Source organism: Terrapene carolina, unplaced genomic scaffold (genome assembly GCF_002925995.2).
Source record: "Terrapene carolina triunguis isolate 2854851 unplaced genomic scaffold, T_m_triunguis-2.0 Scaffold130, whole genome shotgun sequence".
In the NCBI taxonomy this organism is placed as follows: Eukaryota; Metazoa; Chordata; order Testudines; family Emydidae; genus Terrapene; species Terrapene triunguis.
Window position 1 is genome coordinate 24,192,878 of NW_020664481.1, and position 25,571 is coordinate 24,218,448.

At 41.7% G+C, this 25,571-nt stretch overlaps 1 protein-coding gene across 1 annotated transcript in view; it reads right to left on the bottom strand.

The window, feature by feature from the left end:
- The window catches only part of SMPD3 (sphingomyelin phosphodiesterase 3), a 158,588-nt gene that overhangs the window by 55,329 nt on the left and 77,688 nt on the right, over nt 1–25,571 (bottom strand). The window contains exon 2 of the mRNA XM_029911769.1: nt 17,644–19,269. Within this exon, the coding sequence (XP_029767629.1) occupies nt 17,644–18,987 (1,344 nt within the window). The 5' untranslated portion in view covers nt 18,988–19,269. The remainder of the gene's footprint in view (nt 1–17,643; nt 19,270–25,571) is intronic.

Sequence of the window (25,571 nt, forward strand, 5' to 3'; positions counted from 1 at the left end):
TCCATCTTTGAGCACCAGCAAATCTAAACACCTACTCTGGGTTGGCTGCTTTCCTGAATGTTGCGAGTTCCAGAGACCACCCATCTTAACTTCCTGTCCTCTTCATGCCTTCTTCCATTCAGCTGATCCCATCCTAAGAAAACCCACCACACTGCAACAAAAATCATGGTACATTTGCTGCCATCACACTGCTCTTCCTGCTTGTGGTTTATACATCTTTTGCTGCCTTGTCTATTGAGTAGTAAGCTGTTTGTCTAACCTGTTCTTAAAATCCTCCAATGATTGAGATTGCACAAACTCCCTTGGAAGCCTATTCCAGTACTTAACTATCCTAATAGAGAGTTTTCCTAACTCCTCCTAGCTTGGTGTCATCCACAAATTTTATAAGCATACTCTCCACTCCATTATCCAAGTCATTACTGAAAATGTTGAATTGTACTAGACCCAGGACTGACCCCTGTAGGACCCCACTAGATAGATCCTCCCACTTTTACAGGGATCTATTTATAACTACTCTGAGTACGGTCTTTCAACCAGTTTTGTACCCACCTTATAGTAATTTAATCTAGACCACATTTCCCTAGTTTGCTTATGAGAACGTCATGTGTGACTGCGTGAAAAGCCTCACTAATACCAAGATATATTCTGTCTACTGCTTTCCTCCTATCCAGTAGGACAGTAATCCTGTCAAAGAAGGAAATTAGGTTGGTTTGGCATGATTTGTTCTTGACAAATCCATCTTGTCTATTATCTGTTATCTTCTAGGTATTTACAAACTGATACTGTTCCAGTATCTTTCCAGATATTGAAGTTAGGCTGACTGGTCTATAATTCTCATTGTTCCCCTTTTTAAAAAGAGGTACTATATTTGTCCTTCTCCAGTCCTCTGGGACCTCACCTGTCCTCCATGACCTCTCAAAGATAATCGCTAATATTTTCGATATTGTTTCAGCTAGTTCCTTAAATACTCCTGGGTGAATTTCGTCAGACTCTGCGACTTGAATACATGTAACTTATCTAAATATTCTTTAGCCTGTTGTTTCCCTATTCTGGCTTGTGTTAGAACATAAGAACATAAGAATGGCCATACTGGGTCAGACCAAAGGTCCATCCAGCCCAGTATCCTGTCTACCGACAGTGACCAATGCCAAGTGTCCCAGAGGGAGTGAACCTAACAGGAAATGATCAAGTGATCTCTCTCCCACCATCCATCTCCACCCTCTGACCAACAGAGGCTTTCACCCTTGTTGTTAATATTAACTGTGTTAAGCATCTGGTCAAAATTAACCTTTTTAGTGTCAAGTTAAACAAAATAGGTATTAAACATCTGAGCCTTCTTGATGTCATACATTATTACCTCTCGTTCCCCACCAACTAGTGGACCTGCACTTCCCTTTATCTTTCTCTTGCTCTGAATGTATTTATAGAACCCCTTCTTATTGCCTTTTATGTGCTTTGTTAGGTATAACTAATTGTGTCCCTACCCTTTCTGATTTTGTCCCAACATGCTTTTGCTATTCTTTTGCCATGTTCCCACTTTCTGTAGGATTCTATTTTCATTTTCAGGTCATTAAAGAACTACTGATGGGGCCGTATTGGCTTTATACTATTTTTCCTATCTTTTCTTTGCATTGCTATTGTGCTTTTGTGTTGTTGTCTCTTTGAGGACTTGCCAACTCTCCTATACTCCCTTTTCCCTCAGATTTTCTTCCCATGGAACCTTACCTACCAGTTCTCTGAGTTTGTTAAAGTCTGCTTTTGTGAACTCCATTTTCCTTACTTTGTTGTTCTCATTCTCTCCTATATTTAGAATTACATACGCTTTCACATTCACTTTCACCCAAATTGCCTTCTACCTTCAAATTCACAACCATTTCTTCCCTGTTAGTCAGACGCCAGTCTAAAATGGCTGACCTCCTGGTTACTTCCCCCACCTGCTGAACCTAGAAGTTGTCCCAAGTACAGTGCAAGAACTAAATGGAGATTTTGTATTTTGCTGTATTACTTTTCCAACAGATACCTGAGTGGTTAAAGTTGATATCTGTCTAGGGCCCTCAGATGACCTCGTGGATGACGACTTTAAACTAGGTTCACCGGGGGAAGGAGACCAAAGCCCTGAGGTAAGTGGAGAAATGGGATACCGGGCGGAAGCACGAGCAGGAGAGTGCAAGAGGGGAGGACTCCTGTCTCAGACTGAGAAAGCGGGACAATCAGTGAGTTATCTAAAGTGCCTATACACAAATGCAAGAAGCCTGGGAAACAAGCAGGGAGAGCTGGAAGTCCTGGCACAGTCAAGGAACTATGATGTCACTGGAATAACAGAGACTTGGTGGGATAACTCACAGGACTGGAGTACTGTCATGGATGGATATAAACTGTTCAGGAAGGACAGGCAGGGCAGAAAAGGTGGGGGAGTTGCATTGTATGTAAGAGAGGAGTATGACTGCTCAAAGCTCCGGTATGAAACTGCAGAAAAACCTGAGAGTCTCTGGATTAAGTTTAGAAGTGTGAGCAACTAGGGTGATGTTGTGGTGGGAGTCTGCTATAGACCACCAGACCAGGGGGATGAGGTAGACGAGGCTTTCTTCCGGCAACTAGCAGAAGTTACTAGATCGCAGATACCTGGTTCTCATGGGAGACTTTAATCACCCTGATATCTGCTGGGAGAGCAACACAGCGGTGCACAGATAATCCAGGAAGTTTTTGGAAAGTGTAGGGGACAATTTCCTGGTGCAAGTGCTGGAGGAACCAACTAGGGGCAGAGCTCTTCTAGACCTGCTGCTCACAAACCAGGAAGAATTAATAGGGGAAGCAAAAGTGGATGGGAACCTGGGAGGCAGTGACCATGAGATGGTCGAGTTCAGGATCCTGACACAAGGAAGAAAGGAGAGCAGCAGAATATGGACCCTGGACTTCAGAAAAGCAGACTGACTCCCTCAGGGAACTGATGGGCAGGATCCCCTGGGAGAATAACATGAGGGGGAAAGGAGTTCAGGAGAGCTGGCTGTATTTTAAAGAATCCTTATTGAGGTTGCAGGAAAAAAACATCCCAATGTGTAGAAAGAACAGTAAATATGGCAGGCGACCAGCTTGGCTTAACAGTGAAATCCTTGCTGACCTTAAACGCAAAAAAGAAGCTTACAAGAAGTGGAAGATTGGACAAATGACCAGGGAGGAGTATAAAAATATTGCTCAGGCATGCAGGAGTGAAATCAGGAAGGCCAAATCACACTTGGAGTTGCAGCTAGCAAGAGATGTTAAGAGTAACAAGAAGGGTTTCTTCAGGTATGTTAGCAACAAGAAGAAAGTCAAGGAAAGTGTGGGCCCCTTACTGAATGACGGAGGCAACCTAGTAACAGAGGATGTGGAAAAAGCTAATGTACTCAATGATTTTTTTGCCTCTGTCTTCACGAACAAGGTCAGCTCCCAGACTGCTGCACTGGGCAGCATAGTATGGGGAGAAGGTGACCAGCCCTCTGTGGAGAAAGAAGTGGTTTGGGACTATTTAGAAAAACTGGATGAGCACAAGTCCATGGGGCCGGATGCGCTGCATCCAAGGGTGCTAAAGGAGTTGGCGGATGTGATTGCAGAGCCATCGGCCATTATCTTTGAAAACTCTTGGCGATCAGGGGAGGTCCCGGATGACTGGAAAAAGGCTAATGTAGTGCCCATCTTTAAAAAAGGGAAGGAGGAGGATCCGGGGAACTACAGGCCAGTCAGCCTCACCTCAGTCCCTGGAAAAATCATGGAGCAGGTCCTCAAGGAATCAATTCTGAAGCACTTAGAGGAGAGGAAAGTGATCAGGAACAGTCAGCATGGATTCACCAAGGGCAAGTCATGCCTGACTAACCTAATTGCCTTCTATGAGGAGATAACTGGGTCTGTGGATGAGGGGAAAGCAGTGGATGTGTTATTCCTTGACTTTAGCAAAGCTTTTGATACAGTCTCCCACAGTATTCTTGCCAGCAAGTTAAAGAAGTATGGGCTGGATGAATGGACTATAAGGTGGATAGAAAGCTGGCTAGATCGTCGGGCTCAACGTGATCAACGGCTCCACGTCTAGTTGGCAGCCGGTTTCAAGTGGAGTGCCCCAGGGGTCGGTCCTGGGGCCGGTTTTGTTCAATATCTTCATTAATGATCTGGAAGATGGCGTGGACTGCACTCTCAGCAAGTTTGCAGATGACACTAAACTGGGAGGAGTGGTAGATACGCTGGAGGGTAGGGACAGGATACAGAGGAACCTGGACAAATTAGAGGGTTGGGCCAAAAGAAACCTGATGAGGTTCAACAAGGACAAGTGCAGAGTCCTGCACTTAGGACGGAAGAATCCCATGCACTGTTACAGACTAGGGACCGAATGGCTAGGAAGCAGTTCTGCAGAAAAGGACCTAAGGGTTACAGTGGACGAGAAGCTGGATATGAGTCAAAAGTGTGCCCTTGTTGCCAAGAAGGCTAACGGCATTCTGGGCTGTATAAGTAGGGGCATTGCCAGCAGATCGAGGGACGTGATCGTTCCCCTCTATTCGACATTGGCGAGGCCTCATCTGGAGTACTGTGTCCAGTTTTGGGCCCCACACTACAAGAAGGATGTGGAAAAATTGGAAAGAGTCCAGCGAAGGGCAACAAAAATGATTAGGGGGCTGGAGCACATGACTTATGAGGAGAGGCTGAGGGAACTGGGATTGTTTAGTCTGCAGAAGAGAAGAATGAGGGGGGATTTGATAGCTGCTTTCAACTACCTGAAAGGGGGTTCCAAAGAGGATGGATCTAGACTGTTCTCAGTGGTACCTGATGACAGAACAAGGAGTAATGGTCTCAAGTTGCAGTTGGGGAGGTTTAGGTTGGATATTAGTAAAAACTTTTTTACTAGGAGGGTGGTGAAGCACTGGAATGGGTTACCTAGGGAGGTGGTGGAATCTCCTTCCTTAGAGGTTTTTAAGGTCAGGCTTGACAAAGCCCTTGCTGGGATGATTTAGTTGGGAATTGGTCCTGCTTTGAGCAGAGGGTTGGACTAGATGACCTCCTGAGGTCCCTTCCAACCCTGATATTCTATGATTCTATGACTCTGTGTCCATTACTGGCAATCTTATCATGCGACCGAAGCTTTTGGTGACCATGTGATTGTTGACCCTGTATAGCAGCATTTCTTGATAAATGTGTTGTGTAATTTGTTGGATTCTATCCTAATAATGCGTCTATCAAGAAAGCCACTAAAACCGAACTAGTCCTGATGGATTGCTGGATTCGGCTACAAATATGATCACCGCTTCACAATTTGCCAGAATAAATATAAAATTCCCAGACAAAAACTATGTTTAAGTAGAGTTAAAGGTAAGAGTAAATATCTGCAATTTAAGGTAAACTACAGGGATGTTGTAATTGTTCCAAAAATAAGCTTTATAACCCCAGGAAATTCACAGGTTAAACTTAAAAGAATTCCAAAAGAATTCCAAACATTTTAAGGGTATGTACATGCAGAGTTAGGATACTCAGACAATCACTGAGAACAATGAGAGATCTTTCTCAAAATGACCACCAACTGAGGACAGCTGTTTTCAGTCCCATTGAAAACAATGAAAGATGGCTGCTATTTTGAAAGAAGGCAGTTCTTTGTGGAATTCTCAGTAGGAAACTATTGTATCCTTCAGCCTCTCCTGCAAGATAAACTTTCAGCTATGAAGAATAATGAGAAAAAGTGATCATATGTCCTAAAACAAAATATTCAAATGTAAACAATGCACAAGATTAGAGTGAGTTTTAAGTATATCAGAACTTTGAAGGTGTTGTGTTACTGAGATCATTGAGGGAAAGAAAAAATAAAAAAGTCTGAAACTGGTTGCTAAATTTCTTTATGAACCCATAGGAATTTCAATTCCTAAAGCAATGAACAGATTTACTTGTAAATTCTCAGAAATTCATTCTGTACTCAGACTCTTCAGAGTAAGTGCTGTAGTTTTAGTGAGGATACATTATATTTTTCATACATTCCCAAAAGAAGAGTTTTAATTTCTACTTCAGGTGCACAGCACAACACATCCTTAATTATGGATTTACTACTAATATCTCCATAATAGATTATAGGGCAGCCAATAGCTCTGAATGCAGCTGATTCTATTCCAAGTCTGCTTTGAAATGCACTTTTTAGCATTTGTCACTCCCCGGAGGTTTCTTTTAGCATATCAAAGAGGAGTTCCTTGAATCACCCTCTAGGGAGAGATTTTCTTTTTACATTAGTGATTTGAATAGCTTTTACTTTGATAAAGTTTCTTCACTCTCCCTCACCAGCTCTTCCTGGTTTTTTTTCACCAGACTCTCTGTTACAATAGCACATTCAGCAAATACCTATGTTTTGTAGAACAGTAAGTGGTAATGTGATTACAGATACCATAAGTTACCATCATTTAGTTTTATTTGTATGATTGATTTGGCAAACTTTCTGCCTGAAGTGTGGAACATTCATTAGGTGCTTGTACTTGTAGTGGGTTATGGAAATTAATCTATCTTATTGCCTTATGTTCTAAGCACACAATGTGTAGCTCACTGTGTTAGGGGTTGTACAAACACACCTTAGTAGATGGTCTCTAGGTTTACTTGGCCCTGCCTGAACATGGGGAGGGGGGGGAAGAGGGACCTGAACTAGTGACCTCTTGAGGTCCCTTCCAGCCTTACATTTCTATGAACCAGATGGTGCTTGATCTGCAAGGAAACTACACTCCTTTTCTATATGTCATGCTGTTGCTACTACTAAATAATTAGTAGGCACTGTGGATGAAAGCTCCATTAACTATTTGATTGAAATTGCACACAACTGGAGCCTCCTTTTCAAATAAACTTCCCACTTCAGAGAGTTCTGAATTAAGATTAGGAGGTGGCATAGTTTTCCCACTCAAATGCAGGGCAAAATGCCATAGAACACACTGCTCTATGAGAAAAACTATGGGTGTATCTACACTTCAATAAAAGATCTGCAGCACAGCCACAGTTTGTCTGAGTCAGTTGACTTGGGTTCAGGGGTGTTATAAAACTGCAGTGTAGACAGTCAGGCTTGGGCTGGTACCCAGGCTACATGAACCCCATGAGGAAGATAGGTCTCAGGCTACATCTACACTACAGGGGGGGAGTCGATTTAAGATACGCAAATTCAGCTACGTGAATAGCGTAGCTGAATTCGACGTATCACAGCCGACTTACCCCGTTGTGAGGACGGCGGCAAAATCGACTTCTGCGGCTTTTTGTCGGCGGCGCTTACTACCACCTCCCCTGGTGGAGTTAGAGCGCTGATTCGGGGATCGACTGTCGCGTCCCAACGGGACGCGATAAATCGATCCCCGAGAGGTCGATTTCTACCCGCCGATTCAGGCGGGTAGTATAGACCAGACCTTAGAGACAGGACTCCAGCCTGAGCCTGAATGTCTACACTGCTATCTTTAGCCCTGCAGCCCAAGCCCAAGCCAGTTTATCCAGGCGCTGTCACGGTGTAGAAATATCTTGTGTTGATGAGAACTAGGGATCCTAGAAATCCATTGCCATGGAAAAATGCAAAATTTGCATTTTTACAGAGAATCTTTAATTTTTACATTTTGTAAAAAATAAAAACACATACAGTAGAACCCCGTACTTCCAGTGCTCACACAGGAGTATGGGAAATTGACGCTTCAGCCCCAGGCAGCAGGGCTCCCACAGTCAGATTTCATTTTAGTTGCGGAAAAATGCAGATTTTTATGTTTTTTGATTGAAGACGTTTGAGGTTTTTTTATCATGGAAAACTAGGATCCCTGATGAGAACTCACAGATATTTTCTTGTCTTTGTCCTATCAGCAAAAACACTGATTTATAAAGAACAGGCCACTGTCAATAGAGAAATGTACAAATTTCTGAGTTTATCTAAACCATTAGATAAACTGGTTTATTTTAAGCCATTTTTCTGTTCTATGCAATAACATTGTATTTGTAAGCATCTACGAAGTAGACACAAATACATAGTAACAGAGGACATGATGTATTCTGTAGCATGTTACGTGTAAGTAAAGATGTCCACATATCAGACACCGCACTACAGCACTGTGCTATTCTTTGTTCAGAAGGGGAGAGATACAGGGTGTTAATATTAGCCAGAATGTATTATAGTGAGATGGGGAGCTAACAGCCTATTGAGATCCCCACCCTGTACTGGGGTAGGAAAGAAGTTGAGGTCATAGGGTACAAAATGATATCACAATGCAGACAAAAAAAATATCAAAAATCAGAACCCAGCTTGGAAGAGCATTGGAGTTTCAGTGGCAGGGAAGTGGACAAATTTTATGGCACACACTCTTGGGTGGAACAAGTGGATGAGACAAAGTCAATGCTTAAAAGAGGTTGTGGATAAGACCTCACCTTCTGACAAATACAGTGCACTGTTTGTTCAGAATAAAAACTGTTTGATTTTTTCCCTTACCTAGTGGAGATAGTATCATAAATTTTATATAAAAGAGAATGTGTTAAGTTATTCTTCAGCTGAGTGTAGAACAAAAAAAAGTGTGTGCCTGTGTGTGAATGTGTTCATGTTAAAGCAAAGTTCATGACTACCATGTACGTGCACAAGGTCCCACTTGTATTCACTTTCATCCACTCAGGAGGCAATCTGGCTTATCAGACAGCATCCTGAGCACAGAAGAGCAAGCATGCCAGTCATACTTTGCAAAGATATCTCTTCCCTTTTTGGAGTGAAACAGCATTAAAGGCTATGACAGGAAATGTAAAATCTGCAAAACAGAGTCCAAGGTTGTGTCCTGAGGGAGTTATAAACAAATGGGGAACTCTGTGCTAGAACACAATGTCACCAAATCCAAGGCAGAGTCTTGCAAGTCCCAAGTTGTCAGAGTATGAAAATGGATTGGTTTTCTGGCGTGTTTGTTAACTTTTTCTCATTAGTCTTCAGTGGCAGCAGAGACCAGTTGATTTAATGCATTACACATTAAATTGTCTCTTAGATGTGAGAAGCAATTTTTTCTCCTAGATTTCTCTTATTATGTACCAAAGGGATCCTCATGTTTGAGATGGAGAACACTGCTGGAGGTTCAAGGGTACAAGGTGCTGGGTTGACAGTTCTGAAGACTTAAGTTCTCCACTTATCCATAGAACAGGGAGAATACAGGGAGCAACAGCCCCTCACTGCCTTGCTAATACATAGGCTTGGCAGGATTCTATTTAAATCGAGAGCCAACAGTAAACATCGATTTCAGCTCACACATTGAAATCGAAAAAAAATTCCAACAGTAACAGTCGGTGACTCGGTGCAACACCTTGCGCCTGCAGTGATTGGATGTCACCGACCTGCAGCAGCACAGAGAACGCTCTTCAGCCCTGCGGTTATGGGAGGGAGGGAAGGACCGGTATTGTGACAATGGAGCCGCAGACGGCTCCTTGCACAGCCACAAGGCCAGTGACACTGGATTCCTATAGGCACAGGGTTGTGGAAGGCTGCAGTCTTGGCAGGGCAGAGCAGAGACCCTGAGCCAGGGCCATGAGGAGAAGGCCAAACCCCGGCTGTGTGGGAGGCCATCCCATTGCTGAATGGCTCCTGCCTGGGGATGGAGCCGTTCAAGTGGGGAGGTCTCCTCAGTGACCGGAGGCTCATCTTCCTCGCAATCCTGGCCAGGGGTCTCTGCTCTGCCCCACCAGGACTGCAGCCTTCCCTACACCTTGCACCTGCTGGGATCAAGTGCCATCAGCCCTGCTGCAGCCCTAGGGTGACCAGACAGCAAGTGTGAAAAATCGGGACAAAGAGTGGGGGGCAATAGAAGTCTATATAAGAAAAAGCCCCAAATATCAGGACTGTCCCTATAAAATCGGGACATCTGGTCACCCTAACAGCACAGGGAGCCCTTTGCTGCTCTGCTGTCATGGCTCTGCTCATTTTCTCACCAGCCAAGAGTGTTGGAGCCCACCCTGGGCAGGAACTGTTCAGAAGTGGGGTGGCCTCCCCTGCAGCCCAGAGCTTGTTCTCCTCCTTGCAACCCTGGCCCAGGGTCTCTGCTCTGCTGGCCCAGGACTACAGTTTCCCCTGCACATTCTGCCCAGATGTCTTCGGTCCTGCTGCCCCATAGGGAGCCCCTTGCAGTCCTGTTATCTGTGCTGGCAACCCCCTGTAGCCCTGCTGTCAGCGCTGCCCTAGCCCTAATCCCAATTCTACCCCCTCAATTTCCCACAACTGTAAAAATAATTAAAAATCGGGGGGGGAGGAATAAAAAAAATCAGTATCAATTGTCAAAATTTGAAAAATAATAAAAATTGAGTTCTGCCAAGCCTATTAATATGCCTTAATCTTGACCTGGAGATATCACCTACAGAGGAGAAATTAGTTCAAGCTTCCATGCCAAATCCATGGTCTAGCTCATGAAATTGCCAGCCAAAGTGCCAAGGACGATGATGGCTTCTGTGATGGACTATAAAATCCACCTTTACCCAGACGTATAAAATCCCCTTTACACAGGCCCATGAAAAGCAGTCAGCTGGCATCAAGTCAGCCCCCACTGATCAAGCTAGGTTTGAACCAATGTTAAAAGGCTCTGAATTCCATTTCTCTCTCTCTCTCTAGTCCTGGCTCTGCCACTGACCTACTATGTTACCTTGAATATGTCACGTCAGCTTTTTGTGCCTCCATTTCTTCTTCTGCAAAATAGGGATAAGGATACAGACCTTTCTTTGTAAAGTGCTTTGAGCTCTATGGATGAAAAGCACTATGTAAGAGCTGAGTGTTTTACGGATATTACTAATGATACTTCAGCTATCTATAGCCCCAGATAAACTATATTGTTTGTCTACACAAATCCCTCAAAATCCAGAACTTCACAATCGGGGGCAGGGTAATCCTAATTTATAACAGAGCTCCCTCTTCACCGGAAAAAAGGGCCCATTTCAAAGATGCAAGTGTGTGAAATGTAGGGAACTTTTTGGTGAAATAGCCTCATTTTGTAATGCAAAGTTTCAATCCTCAAATTTCAAATAGTTTTGAATTTAATTTGAATTGAATCTAGCTTCTTGCTGCCTTTGCTCTATAGCAGGGGACAGATGGTACCAATAAAATAAGACACACACCCAAACTCTCCTTTCCCCTGTGAACATTCTTCTGATTTTGGAAGCTAGCTTTTTTTCTGAGATTCTGCAAGGTTAAAGGGTTTGTCATCATGATGGCTGGAAACTGTATGTGATTAAATATGCGACCCCATGACACTCACCCCAATCAACTCTTCTTCCCCCCCATCCTCTGCCCTCTTCCCCATAGTACAGAGGGCATTCCTCTTTTACCTTGAGAGCTGAATCTGTGGTACAGAAGAGGTAAGGGGAAGATTCTGAAGTACTACTCTGTTTTTGAAAGAGATCGCTTTCCTCTTCCTAAAATGGCAGAATGTTCTCCTTTCCACATGAGGCAGACAGAATATAATCTCACAATCCTGCAATATGCCAGTCTGCATAAAGAGTAATTTTAACTCCATCCCTGACATTAGAATGGGGAGCAGCTAGGCTCTTCCTCAACAAGACTACATGAACTCATGCTGAGATAAACCCTTAATTTAAATCAGATTAGGTTGGATATGGTCCAAAGCAATGTGGGAATAACTACCAGTAAATGAAAATCTTAGTCTGGAAACTAGTAACATCTAGTTCCAATCACTGGCTCCCAAATGATTATGGATAATCAAAACAGGCTCTAAAGAATGTACTTTGTGAGAAGATAGATGAGGATTGCTTGGGAATATAGTTGCAAAATGAGCATGTGGGGGACAGCAAGTTGAAGAGGGGTTCCAGGGAGCATTTGGAGGCTGAGAATGAAGAATGAGATTAGACTAAGAAGAGACAGATGATGAAGCCCGTAAAATTAGTGGAGAATAGGACTACCAGACACCTTGCGTTATGTCAGGGACATTTTCCATGTTATAACCCTTATAAAACACACAATGTTCCAGTTTGAAGGAAATAGGCAGCTGATTACCTCATGGCCACGTGGCTCCCCCATGGTCAAGGGAGAAGCTCAGATGCTACTCTCCTGTATTACTCTTAAGCATGGTCACCATATTTTCTGTGAAATAGTTAATTTGAAAAGACATCTTTCAGGTGTGGCAAAAAACAGTATCTTACAATCAGATAGATTTTATGCTGATGTTGTGATGATTTAACTTAGTGCTCCCTTGGTTTAATGTACTGGCACTTGGATGACTTTTAGGAACAGAGTTCTACTGAAAATTACCGACTTTGGCCTCTCCTCACATGTAGTCTAGTTAAGCTTTTATTAAAAACCACAGTTGTCTGTCCTACGAAATCTCATCACTATTGTTCCAAACACAACAAAATGAATTATGTCACTTTGTGATAAGAGCTCTAGAGCTTTACAATACTAGGGTGTGTTTCACTGAATGGTATTTGCTTCCTGCAGGAAATACACTTCCCAGCTGCAGAGATGTCTGCAGGACTATATGTTCTGTATGGATGCAGACATCCCCATATAAACCTTTATCTAAAGCCCATTAAAATCATTGGAGATTACCGCTAACTTCAGTGGTCTTTGGCTCAGGCCCATAATATCCAAGCCCCTCATTTGTTGTAGGTTATTGTTTCAGTAATACATAAACTCTGCTGTTTGCAAAGTGTTAAAAACTTCTTTTACTAAACAAATAAGTTGTGTCAACACTAAACTACATAGATCATCCTGCATTTTCTCATGAAAGAAAAATGACCTGTGACCACTTAATGTACAATGCAAACTGAAAAGCATTTCATAGCACAGAGTACACTTAATTCAGAATAAAAAACATTTCGGGGAATAAAATACATGTCAGAATCACACAGGCATGAGACAAATATTGTTTTCAGGCTGGGTCTGAGATCTGTACCAGTTTAAGTGATCTTGGCCCTTCAGGAGTCTTTATAGTAAATTGGTCCCTCATCCTCTGCTAAACTGTGACTTTAAGAACTTGAATCAATAATTAAGTCTATCATCCCAATGGTATCTGGAAAAGAGGCTTAATTTTCTGCAAGGGGAATGGAAACACTGCTGACTTCCTAGCAGGGTAACAAATCAATGACGCAGCAATGGGCAGCTGAAAGCAGATTAAAAACAATCTCTTAATCCTTAATATATGCACAAATTGAAGTGGAATCATTGTGACCTGAGTAGTTTCCATATTCTAGAGAGTTTATGCTCATTTTATGTATGCAGCTCTGAATGATTAGAGAACAAACTTTAGCTATGTTCATCAATAAAAAACGACCCCAGGCTACAAAATTCAGATCCAAAATGTGAACCTCATTAGCTCATGGTGTACAGACCTAGGATTTTGGTTCTGTAATATATATAAGGAATGGTAAATTATTACAAATTATATATGTATGTGTATGTTTGCTTATCTTCTAATTCCCATATTTAAAGGTTCTGATTTGATTGTTATTAGGGTTTACCAAAACATTCTATCAGCTATCCATCCACCCGTAGACCTTATAGACAAAATTACAGGCACTCCCATTGTTCATCACTTGCATTGAACCTTATTAAGCTGTACTGAACAATCTAAGGTGAACTTTTGCAAGAAAAATGTATCTGCTTTGAGCAACTGAAACATTTTATTATTTGTAAATGAAAGCTTGGACTTAAATTATTGGAGAAATAATTTTTAAACTGGAGGTATGTGTGGCACTCTGTACCTTAAAGCAGCACCCTGGAACCCCCATATTCACCACTGTCACATAATGATATGTTTTGTACAAAGTATGCCTTGTGAGGTATCATTTTAAAATTCTTGATTTGTTAAGTTTTAATATCCTGTTGGATTGTATGTGCTATCATTGTATGTGAAGTCATGACGTTTGCGCTGTGTGTGTTACTGAAATGTTTGAGGTTGGGAACACCCACAACCAGCCTTTTAGGTACAACAATGGAGTAGTCAGATGTGCTCATGGTCCATTAAAGGGAATCCACACTCCTAACAACCATCCCAGAAGACTTCTCAGAGAGATTCATAGATTCATAGATTCATAGATTCTAGGACTGGAAGGGACCTCGAGAGGTCATCGAGTCCAGTCCCCTGCCCGCATGGCAGGACCAAATACTGTCTAGACCATCCCTGATAGACATTTATCTAATCTACTCTTAAATATCTCCAGAGATGGAGATTCCACAACCTCCCTAGGCAATTTATTCCAGTGTTTAACCACCCTGACAGTTAGGAACTTTTTCCTAATGTCCAACCTACACCTCCCTTGCTGCAGTTTAAGCCCATTGCTTCTTGATCTATCCTCAGAGGCTAAGGTGAACAAGTTTTCTCCCTCCTCCTTATGACACCCTTTTAGATACCTGAAAACTGCTATCATGTCCCCTCTCAGTCTTCTCTTTTCCAAACTAAACAAACCCAATTCTTTCAGCCTTCCTTCATAGGTCATGTTCTCAAGACCTTTAATCATTCTTGTTGCTCTTCTCTGGACCCTTTCCAATTTCTCCACATCTTTCTTGAAATGCGGTGCCCAGAACTGGACACAATACTCCAGCTGAGGCCTAACCAGAGCAGAGTAGAGCGGAAGAATGACTTCTCGTGTCTTGCTCACAACACACCTGTTAATACATCCCAGAATCATGTTTGCTTTTTTTGCAACAACATCACACTGTTGACTCATATTTAGCTTGTGGTCCACTATAACCCCTAGATCCCTTTCTGCCGTACTCCTTCCTAGACAGTCTCTTCCCATTCTGTATGTGTGAAACTGATTTTTTCTTCCTAAGTGGAGCACTTTGCATTTGTCTTTGTTAAACTTCATCCTGTTTAACTCAGACCATTTCTCCAATTTGTCCAGATCATTTTGAATTATGACCCTGTCCTCCAAAGCAGTTGCAATCCCTCCCAGTTTGGTATCATCCGCAAACTTAATAAGCGTACTTTCTATGCCAATATCTAAGTCGTTAATGAAGATATTGAACAGAGCCGGTCCCAAAACAGACCCCTGCGGAACCCCATTCGTTATGCCTTTCCAGCAGGATTGGGAACCATTAATAACAACTCTCTGAGTACGGTTATCCAGCCAGTTATGCACCCACTTTATAGTAGCCCCATCTAAATTGTATTTGCCCAGTTTGTCGATAAGAATATCATGCGAGACCATATCAAATGCCTTACTAAAGTCTAGGTATACCACATCCACAGCTTCTCCCTTATCCACAAGACTCGTTATCCTATCGAAGAAAGCTATCAGATTGGTTTGACATGATTTGTTCTTTACAAATCCATGCTGGCTGTTCCCTATCACCTTACTACCTTCCAAGTGTTTGCAGATGATTTCCTTAATTACTTGCTCCATTATCTTCCCTGGCACAGAAGTTAAACTAACTGGTCTGTAATTTCCTGGGTTGTTTTTATTTCCCTTTTTATAGATGGGCACTATATTTGCCCTTTTCCAGTCTTCTGGAATCTCTCCCGTCTCCCATGATTTTCCAAAGATAATAGCTAGAGGCTCAGATACCTCCTCTATTAGCTCCTTGAGTATTCTAGGATGCATTTCATCAGGCCCTGGTGACTTGCAGGCATCTAACTTTTCTAAGTGATTTTTAACTTGTTCTTTTTTTATTTTATCTGCTAAACCTACCCCCTTTCCATTAGCATTCACTATGTTAGGCATTCCTTCAGACTTCTAGAAGACCGAAACGAAGAAGTCATTAAGCATCTCTGCCATTTCCAAGTTAGATCATAGACTATGGAGGATGCTTGACCAATGGGGGTGGATCTCCATGTTACAAGCACAGATCTTTCCAGCAAGCTGGAAGAAACTATCAAGAGAAGTGACATTATGACTTGGCCTCACACTCCCCACAACTCAACACCTGGAAACATGTCTGGAGGACAAAGACTTTGAACAGGGGAGGGTGGTCCTGGGCTGGAGGAGAGTTCAAGCCTGAGTACTGAAGATCTGTGACCTGTTTATACTATCAGCGTGAGACACTGCTCGATTCAAATCCTGTTTAGTTTACAGAACTCAGATAGCAAATTTACTTTTATTTCTTAGGTAACCAACCTTGATCTCTATACTTATTACTTATAAATCACTTGAAATCTCTCTTTCTGTAGTTTATACATTTGTTTTATATTTTACCTAAAAACAGTGTGTTTTTGTTGAAGTGCATGGGAAATCTCAGCTCAAGATAAAAGATGGTGTGTGTCCTCTCCAATTCGAGGAAGGGTCAGGCTGGGTAATGAACTTAAACTGGTCAGACTTCTGTCCAGGGCAAGGTAGTACAGTTCTGGGGTGCAAGGCTGGGGAGCTGGGGGGAATTGGCTGGAGCCTTCTATTGTCGGTTCATGAGTGGTTAGGAGAAGCATTCCTGCAACTCAGTTGGGTGTGTCCCTGCCTGTGGATGTCTGCGTAAGTGCAGTACCTGCCAGAGGCTTGTAGCTTGCCAACAGCATCACAGTTTAAGAGGGAGCCCAGGTTGGTGGGACAGAGGACTCAGCAGTCCCACAGTCCAAGTTGCAACCTGGGAAAACCCCTCACACTATGTCAAAGGCCAGAACCTGAAATCTAATACTCCTGGGGATTTTTGGATACGTTTAGATTGGAAACCCTGGATCTGAGCCTAGCCTTACAGTTTTGGTTCTTGGTCAAATCCAAAATGAGAAGGGGTCTGGTTTCTAGTTTCTAGTGAGATATACAGCCAATCTCATAAGACTTCAACACAATGTGTTGCCAGTCTTGCAAAACCAGCTCATTTCATGGAGATGTCTAGTATCTGCCTCCTCTGACCCTGACAAGCACAACTCTTTACTTCAAACCACATATTCTCACAACCATCATCTTATTTAAATTAATTATCCTAAGAAAGTGAAAAAAACATAATGCTCCCAAACTTCTGAAGTGGAAAATAGAATGGGCAGCTGCACTCTGAGTGTAGAAAACCGTCCTACCAAAGAGAAGCATCTCAGACCTGCTCTCCAAAGCCTGGGAAATTTTACAAGACAACCCTCTTGAATGATCACTATGTGAAACAGGCTCCCCAGACTTTTTGGTCCACTTGTTCTGCACTTGGTCCTCCACTACAAGTTTCACTCTGCATAAACTACTATCATAATTTTCAGTGCCAAACATTTTCCTTTGGTTTTGCTTACTTCTTTATCAACTATCACCTCTCATAATGGGAGAGGCATCATTACATGCTAAAAAGACAGTTCACATATCTCATGAAATAATTTTAGTTTTTGTTTTGTTTTGAGGCTGACTGTCCCTCAAACATCCCCAATTTGCTCCATAAACACACAGCATGAGTGAATTTGTTAGTGTCATTGTCCCTCACCTGTTAATGTGTCTCTCTTGAGGCTTATTTAAAGCATACATGTTTTATTAAAAAGAGATTTCTTCAAAATGAGAGCAAAATCCCAAGAGAAGAGCTTGATACTTTGACACCCTTAAATCTGAACTCAAACCCTAGCCCCAAATCTTCAACGTTTCATGCATGTCTATCATCTTAGTACATTCTCTAAGCCACAAATTCTAGCCTAAATGTAATCCAGATCTGAACACTGCTTCTCTGACCCATCTCTAACAGAGTTTATTGACCAGCAATACAGTTGATTTATAACCAAGCATGTACTAGAGACAGTTATAGGTTTCAAAAAGAAAGGGCCTTACCTTGAGAAACAAGGCCCCCTTGGAAGCCAAGGAGTCCGTTCCTTTTCCATTGGGGTAACAGTGATAGGCAGCATCCATAATTGGGTAACGGCTGGCAAAAAGCAGGCCACTGTTAACAAACTTAAAGCTACAGCAGCCATGGCAGCCATAGACCCCAACATCATATAGAATGTATTCAAAATAGTGATGGAGCTGCTGTTTCAACTTCTCTGCTGCTCTTTTGTCAAACACTTCCTGCAAGCACAGGAAGTCCAAGTTGGCAGGGAAGAAAGCAGAGATCTCATGGTCAAAGATTTCATCCATATGCTTCTTTTTCCTCACAGAGGTCTTCTTCATGACCGAGGCTTTGTAAAGGAGCTTGTTGTTGATGTTACTTTGGTCCACCGTGCCATCTCCAATGCGAACCTTAACCAGGGACTCTCGCGAGGCAGTGTAGCTGTCTAAACTCCCAGAATCTCCTTCTTTCTGTTTATGGTTGGGTATTTGACCCTTTGGACTCTCTCTTTCACCTTCCAAGGAGTGTTCTGCTGGGCTACTGATATTAGCCTGGCCACTAATGGCATCCGCTTCTGGGTCTGAAATGTGGCCATTATCCTCCCCACTTATGCGCACGATACATGTGTTGTTGTCCTCTCCCTCATTTAGTTCCACTCCAGCTTTAGCATCTCTGCTATCCTCACTGTTATTTGAGCCAGAATTGTCTCCCTTGTACTCCATAGATGATGTCCTTTTGATGCCTACATTGACAGCACGATTAGTGCTATCTCCAACTTGGGGAGAGACCAAGCTGCTGAAACTGGCTGCACTGATGGATGTGTTAGTGGGGGAATCTATATATATTTTTATCTGTGGTCTGCTTGCCCCATTTCTGATTCTCCGCCCAATTTCTCTAGCCCGTGCCTGTGTGTTGAACACATTGTTAAATCTTGCCAGAGAGTCTGGTAGCAGACAAACATTGGCACTACCAAAGCAGAAGCTTTTCCCATTGCCTGTAGCTTTCCATTCAGTAAGTAGTGTAGCGCCATTGGCCTGGCTCTTGTCTCCTAGCCTGGAGTAGATATATGGCCTTCTAGCTGACTGGAGAGGTGACCATAACAAGAAGCCAATCAGGGCAAAAGGAAGAGATGCCACCAGCAGTGCCAAGTAGATGGGAGTGGTAATAATGATGCAGAGTGCTTGAAAGTAGCACGGATCATCTGCCCTTTGTCGTTTCTCATAGGTGGTAGGAACAAAGGAGGCCACAAGCCTGTCTGCAAACCAATAACATGGGAAAATCAGGCCCCAGGAAAAGGAATGCAGAACTGATAGAAAGCTGTTGGGAAATGGGGAAGTGTATAAAACCATTGCAACTCAGTTATGACAACACTTCAGGGACTACTACATGATGTCACTGTCAACCGTCCATCAGAACACTGGGGTGGAGGTCAGGGAAAAATCGTCCAGCCAACAGTTTAGGTTTCCAAGTGTAGTAAACACTTATCACCTTAAGAGCACCATTTCACTTTGTCAAGTAAGAGGGAAACAAGGCCACTGTCTCTCTGTCTTTTTGGCACCTATATTCTTCAGAGGAGGTCATTGCTCACTGCAAGGTACCATAATGAATCTCAGATGGGGCAGATGAAAAACCTGTAGAGACAAAAAAGTAAAAATATACTTAATTTTTACTCAAGGTTTGAAGCATGTTTTTCCCACACTCATACCACTTTTTCTTCTAAGTCAATGGTTATTTTCCTTTTGGTTGTTGTCATTTCAGTTTACATGGTAATCTGACTGTCTGCTAAACATTGGGTGATATCTTCTTTCAGCTATTTGATGTAAATCTGCAGTAACTCTATTCACTTGTACCTCTGAATCTGGCCCATTCAATGCAAATTACCTTAAGGTTGCCATGAAAATTATAACACTGAATTCTCTGCTCTTGCAAATTTAAAGTCTTAACCTGAGTACTACATTAGCAGTGTTTTTGAATTTTATAATCTCTCTCTCTTTGAAGGCTGCACTGTTATTTAAATCAAATATATCTACATCTCATCAAATTCTATTTGCCAGTTATTTGTAGGTAGTTCTAAAACAGTATCATATTTAGCATCTTATCACTTAAGTTAATCAGTCTTGGAGTGACATAAAAGTCCTTGGATGAACAAGAAAAGATTTATGTGATGTGGGTTTGAAGGCAAAGGCATATTGTGATAAAGGGCTGAGAACAATCTGATGCTTGTTTACCAAAACAAAAAAGTCTTAGCTATGCTGTTCTCTAAAACTTGCATTAGGGTAGCAACAATTATGGCAACTCCACTCTGCTCAAACCTAGAAACAGGGGAGTTAACCAACAGGTGGACAGCAGTGAAGACAGGAAAAGGTAGGTAATCAGTATAGCCATGATAAAGGAGCATGAAATAAGAGAGTAAGTGTGAATAAAAGGATTTTATATTCTTCATCTTAGGCTAAATAAATTTAAATCAGTGTCTTTGTCAACACTGCGAGTAAGACTATGTAGTGACAACTGTTTATTAATTTTTGGAATAAAATTCCCTTCTAGAATTGCTTTCTATAATTCTAAAACCTAGAATTTCTACAGTATTAAGCCATGCTGACTAAAGGCATAGCTACCAAATGAGAAAGAGCGGGGATATAGTGAGCTATGCTACAATGTTCATCTTTTTCCTTTCATACTTGGGGAGGGGACAAGATGAGGATTGCAAGAGAATACGGTCACAGTCAATATTTGGGGCTGGATCCACTGATGACTACTTGGGCACTGACAGTGAATTTAAGTGGTTTAGTGCCTATTTAGGTCTTATAAGGGCCAGAAACTAATGGGCATTTCTATTAAATGTGTTATAGCAAGAAAAACAACTATATAGCAAGAATAAGTCTAGCTATTGAGAGAGTGAACATGTACAGAAGCTTGGGTTAGACACTGCACTGATATATTATTAGCGGAAAAAACACAGTTCCTCAATTTTCTTTCACTATGTAAATTTTCCTCCCTTTGGGCCAAGCTCTTAGTATTGATTTATGTTGTCACTGCTAACACATTTCTTTGCTATGCTTAACATGAAGTACCAGACTGCAGCCTCAAAGTCTCCTGTACAGGTCAACAGTAATTAAAAAAAAAAAAAAAAGGCAGTTATCATTTGTGGTTTCAATAGTTCTCCCTCTTTCCCAGCCATGTTATCTGTTTAAAAGGGATGAGAAATTCTTCCCTAGTTCTAGGTTTTCTTTCCATTGTGATAAAGCCTTCACATCATATTTCTACAATTGAAGACTTGAAACCAATGATCATTAAGGTGAACTGGAATTCTTCTCTTTCCACACAAAACTATCATTGGCAATGAGCCTGTTTTGTTCTGGAAAGTGCAAACAAAAATCTACATTACCCAGTCATTAGGCTGATTTTTTTTCTATATGACAATGCCTTGTAAAATCTGACCACCACATTAAAGAGGAAATTTAAGTTCCTCCCCAAAATTACATTTCAGCCCCACTCCTTCTTCCACGCAGGTAAAAAGCTGAACTTCCATTGACTTCAGTGATAGTACAGGAGGATCTGAACCTTTACTAAGGATGTGGAACATTCCCTATTATTTTAATTAAAAAATGGATGTCTAGAGTGCTTGGTTTGGAGGATGCGATAAGATTCACTTTTGCAAATCTTGGTCTGATCCTTCTCTGGAGCAAAGAGCTTAGAAGTCTATGCATCAGATCTGAATCTGTTTCTAGATTCCTTGGGACCACAGGTTAAAGTTTCAGCATCAGCTCAGTTGTTCAACCTTTTAAGGAAGATGAACTGAGTTTTTGGACAGTTTTTACTGTGTGGAGGTCAGATGGATGAGACTTCAAGTCAATCCCTATTCAGAAATGCACTTAAGCACATGCTTAAGCTCCTATTGACTTAAATGGGACTTCACCACATGCTTAAATGCTTTGCTGAATAAGATGCCTGAAAGCTGAAGTTCTTGTCTGTTTTATGTGACCAGTAAAGATCCCATGAGAGTGTTCATAAAAGCAGGGGTGCCCTTCAACCAAAATTCCATCAGCTTGAATCTCCTCTCATTTACACTAGTGGAATAACTATTTAAGTCAATGGTAATACATCAGCAAAAAAATAGTGTAGAGAGGAAAATCTGGCTCACCATCAATGCTCCACACAAGTACAGATATAGCGACACTAGAAAGAGGGTTCAAATGAAAAATTAAAAGGAGTCCCTTTCCCTAAATAGCTGACACCAAGTCCTCAATTTGAGAAGAGTCATATTCTCCCCATCACTCAAAAGCTAACCACACCCTTTGCTAATGTCAGGAGGCCGTTATTCACTGGAGTTTCAGTGAGCCCTACAAGTCTCTCAGTTCTCTGGGCCGATGGAACTGCTCCAGCCTCTCAGAGTCTGACTGAGAAGTGTCAATTTTTTTTTAAATCAGCTCAACACATTTTTTCATAATATCATAAACAACAAAATCAGTTACTCAGTTTAAAGAAAAGTCTTATTTTTCAAGTGTCAAGCAACTGATTTACTATTTACCATCTAACTGTTGTTGGGACTTTGGGGAGGTACTGATGGAGAAAAACTAATAAATTTGCTCTCCTGAATTTTTCCAAAAGATTTTAGGGCTTTTAAAATAATGTAATGAGACAACACAGAAAGGAGTCTTTCCAGTCTGGCATGTACAAATCAAAGTAACTTAAACCCCATCCAATTATGTAATTATTCAGTAGACAAGAAGATGTGTGAAGAACCCTCTCTAATCTACTGGGTACTTAAAATGTTTTTTTTTTAAATCCCTGCCTAATTACATAATTACCCAGTAGGCCTGAAAGACTCTAATCTGCAACAGTCTCCTGGGTAAATAACACACAATTGTTTGGGGCATGGGAAGAGAGGGTGGAACATGGATTTATATTCCAGTTTTCTGTCTAATGATATGTAAGATTTTGGTGGGACTGATTCTGTTCTACACTAGAAGCTCAATTTGAATTTAATATTTCCTCTCTTTTCTACCTCTTTAAAAATACCATACCAAACAAATAGAACTATGAGAGAGACATCATAATTTATCAGATCAATTTTCCTTGGACAAAAGCATCCTTAAATAGATCATGGTAGATCCAATGGCTCCCAGGGGGACATATGATTCCTGGTGTCAGTTTTGTAAATAATATAGTCAACACCTACTGGATGATAGGACACACAAAAGCTAACTGGAGTAGGCCTTCACACACTCAATGCAAGTCTCTTATGGACTTAAGGGTCAATAAACTGCATATTAAGTATTCTTCAAGTGAACCATAATATGATCAATGAAAATGGCTTCAGAGTCGATTATACAAGCATAAAGAACTCTTGCCTTCAAACCATGATCTCAATATGCTATTTAAAAAAAAAAAGAGATTTGTACAAAAATATTGTTGACTATGACTTCTGATGGCAAAAGCAAATAAATTCAGAGGTAGGGTTGACACTGTTTTAGTAACATTTAGCAAGAATGTAGAACTTTGTAAACAATAAGGGCCGCGGCAGCACAAGTCCTACCTATTGCACACAAACATACAGAAGGACAGGGAACAAACTAGCCCTAACTAAAAATACCTCTCACAATATCCCTGAGGCAGTAAAATATCCCCATTTTACAGAAACAAAGAGAGAAGTTAAGTGATTTCCCTGTCAGATAATCAGTGGCAGAGCCAGGAACAGATCCCAGATCTCTGACTTTCCTGTACCTTAGCCACCAGAACACGTCTCCCCCGCATCACCTCCAAGTGGCACAAAGAGCAAATGAACAAACGGAACAAAAGAGAGGAAGAAATGTGAAATTTGTGCCACTCCAGCTCTCTGTGATGCTAAGAAGGAAAGGGCTCTGTATGTGTCAGCAGCAGTTTGTGGGTTTGAAAACATGAACAATGACATCAGTAATATTTCTCCTAGAGCAGTGGTTTAAATGGAACCTGAGGCTAAGTGCATAATTCCTCATGTTGAAGGATATTACTTGGTAATCCAATGCTTTATTCACAGGGGTTGGAGGGATTAAGGGAGAACTGAAGATCGTGCAATGAAACGTATTCTTATAGCATACAGAAGGTAAACAGCAGTTGTCTTTAGTTGTTTACTAAATGTTTGACGTCTTAAAAAAAGAACTTAATTTATTTTTTAAACCTGCTGGTGTGGAAGTTCTTGGTTGAAGTGATAGCAAGGCATCTGGTTAAAAGATTTCAACTAAAGATTTTTAGAATTAGTATTTTCTGTTATCTAGAGTGCCCCCAAAAGTGCACTAAAGAGAAGGTGAGGTAATATCTTTTATTGGACCAACTTCTCTTGGTGAGAGACACAAGCTCTAGTGGTTCCTTGGATTGTTTATTTGTATGTTTTATTAATTTAACAATAGATGCACCTATTAAAAAATAAAATAAAAATTCCCTATCTACTTGCACAGTGATTTGATGAAGAGTTAGGAGCTTCAGAAAATTTTACTCTAAGTGATTTGGGAACATAAGTCCCATTTTCAAAAGCACCTAAGTGACTTAGAAGGTTACATCAAATTGGGCTTACAGTGAGTTTAGTCTCCGAACTGCCTTTTTTGAAAATGGGACTTAAGCTACTGAACTAAATGGTCCACTGGTTTGATCCACTATGGCAGGTCCTATGTGAGTCATCTTTACCACAAAGAAAAGCATCGTCTGTAACTACAATACCATTTAAGGTTTCTGAATTACCATTCTACAATCAAATTTGCATGACTGTAAAGGGTAGAATTTTAAAAAGCTCTTAAATCCCTCAAGTCAATGAGATTTAAGCTCCTAAGCAACTTGGGAGCAGGTGTTCCCTCTAATTTTTCCCACCCATGTGTGGAATGAATTTTGTTATTCATGTGGTGGGGTGGGACCGAGGCATTCGGAGTGTGGGAGGAGGCTCGGGGCTGCGGCAGAGGGTTGCGGTGCAGGGAGGTGAGGGCTCCAGCTCGGGGTGTGGGCTCTGGGGTGGGGCTGGGGATGAGAGGTTTGGGGTACAGTTGGGCTCCCTGTGGCTCCGGTGGGGAGAGAGGACTCCCCCATCCAGCTCTCTCCCCCCACAGCAGCACCTGGGCTGGGAGGGTGGAACCTCTCCCCTGGCTGTGACAGGTCCAGGCCAGGCTGGGTCAGGGGCACTAGTCCCCTGGCCGACAGGTCCAGGCCAGGCTGGTTCGGGGCCAGGGGAGGGGTGCCTGTCCCCCAGCTGCAGCAGGTCCGGGACTGGGCTGGGTCGAGGCCAGGGGAGGGGCGCTGCAGCAGATCCAGGGCTTGTGGAGAGGCATCTCTCCCCGCTACAGCCCTGAGCGCCTGCACGGAGCTTAATAGGCAGCTGAACGGCCATACAGCTTAGAGGGAACTTAGCTTGGGAGCTTTTGAAAATTTTACTCTTAGAATCTATTAATTTATAAATAAATTGGAATATAGTAACACAGAGTTTGAATACAGAATGATAAACTCAGAGACCTTAAATGGTGTTATTGTTATAGACAATGCATCTCTCTATGGTGAAGCTGACACCCAAAACTGCCATACTGGATCAGACAAGTGGTCCATCTAGTTCCATAGCCTCTCTCTGATTATGGCCAGTGCTGGCTGCTTCAGAATTGTGCTCAAGAATCCCTGTAATAGGCAGTTATGAGATAACCTGCCCCCAGGCAAAGTTCCCTCCAAATTAGAGTTGTGTAAATAACTGATCTTTTGATTCACTAGCTGTTACAAAAAATTGAAAAAAACCCTCTGTTTTGGATTGACCCAATAAAAAATAAAAATAAAAAAATCAAATTTTTCATCGAACCAAAAAAGTTTTTAAAAATTTGTTTCCAGTCTAACTAAATATTTTGGCTCAGCTTTTTAAGATGTTAATTTTTTTAAACTTAAACTAAGTACATTTCTAAACAAAATTAATTTTAAATAAAAAAATTAA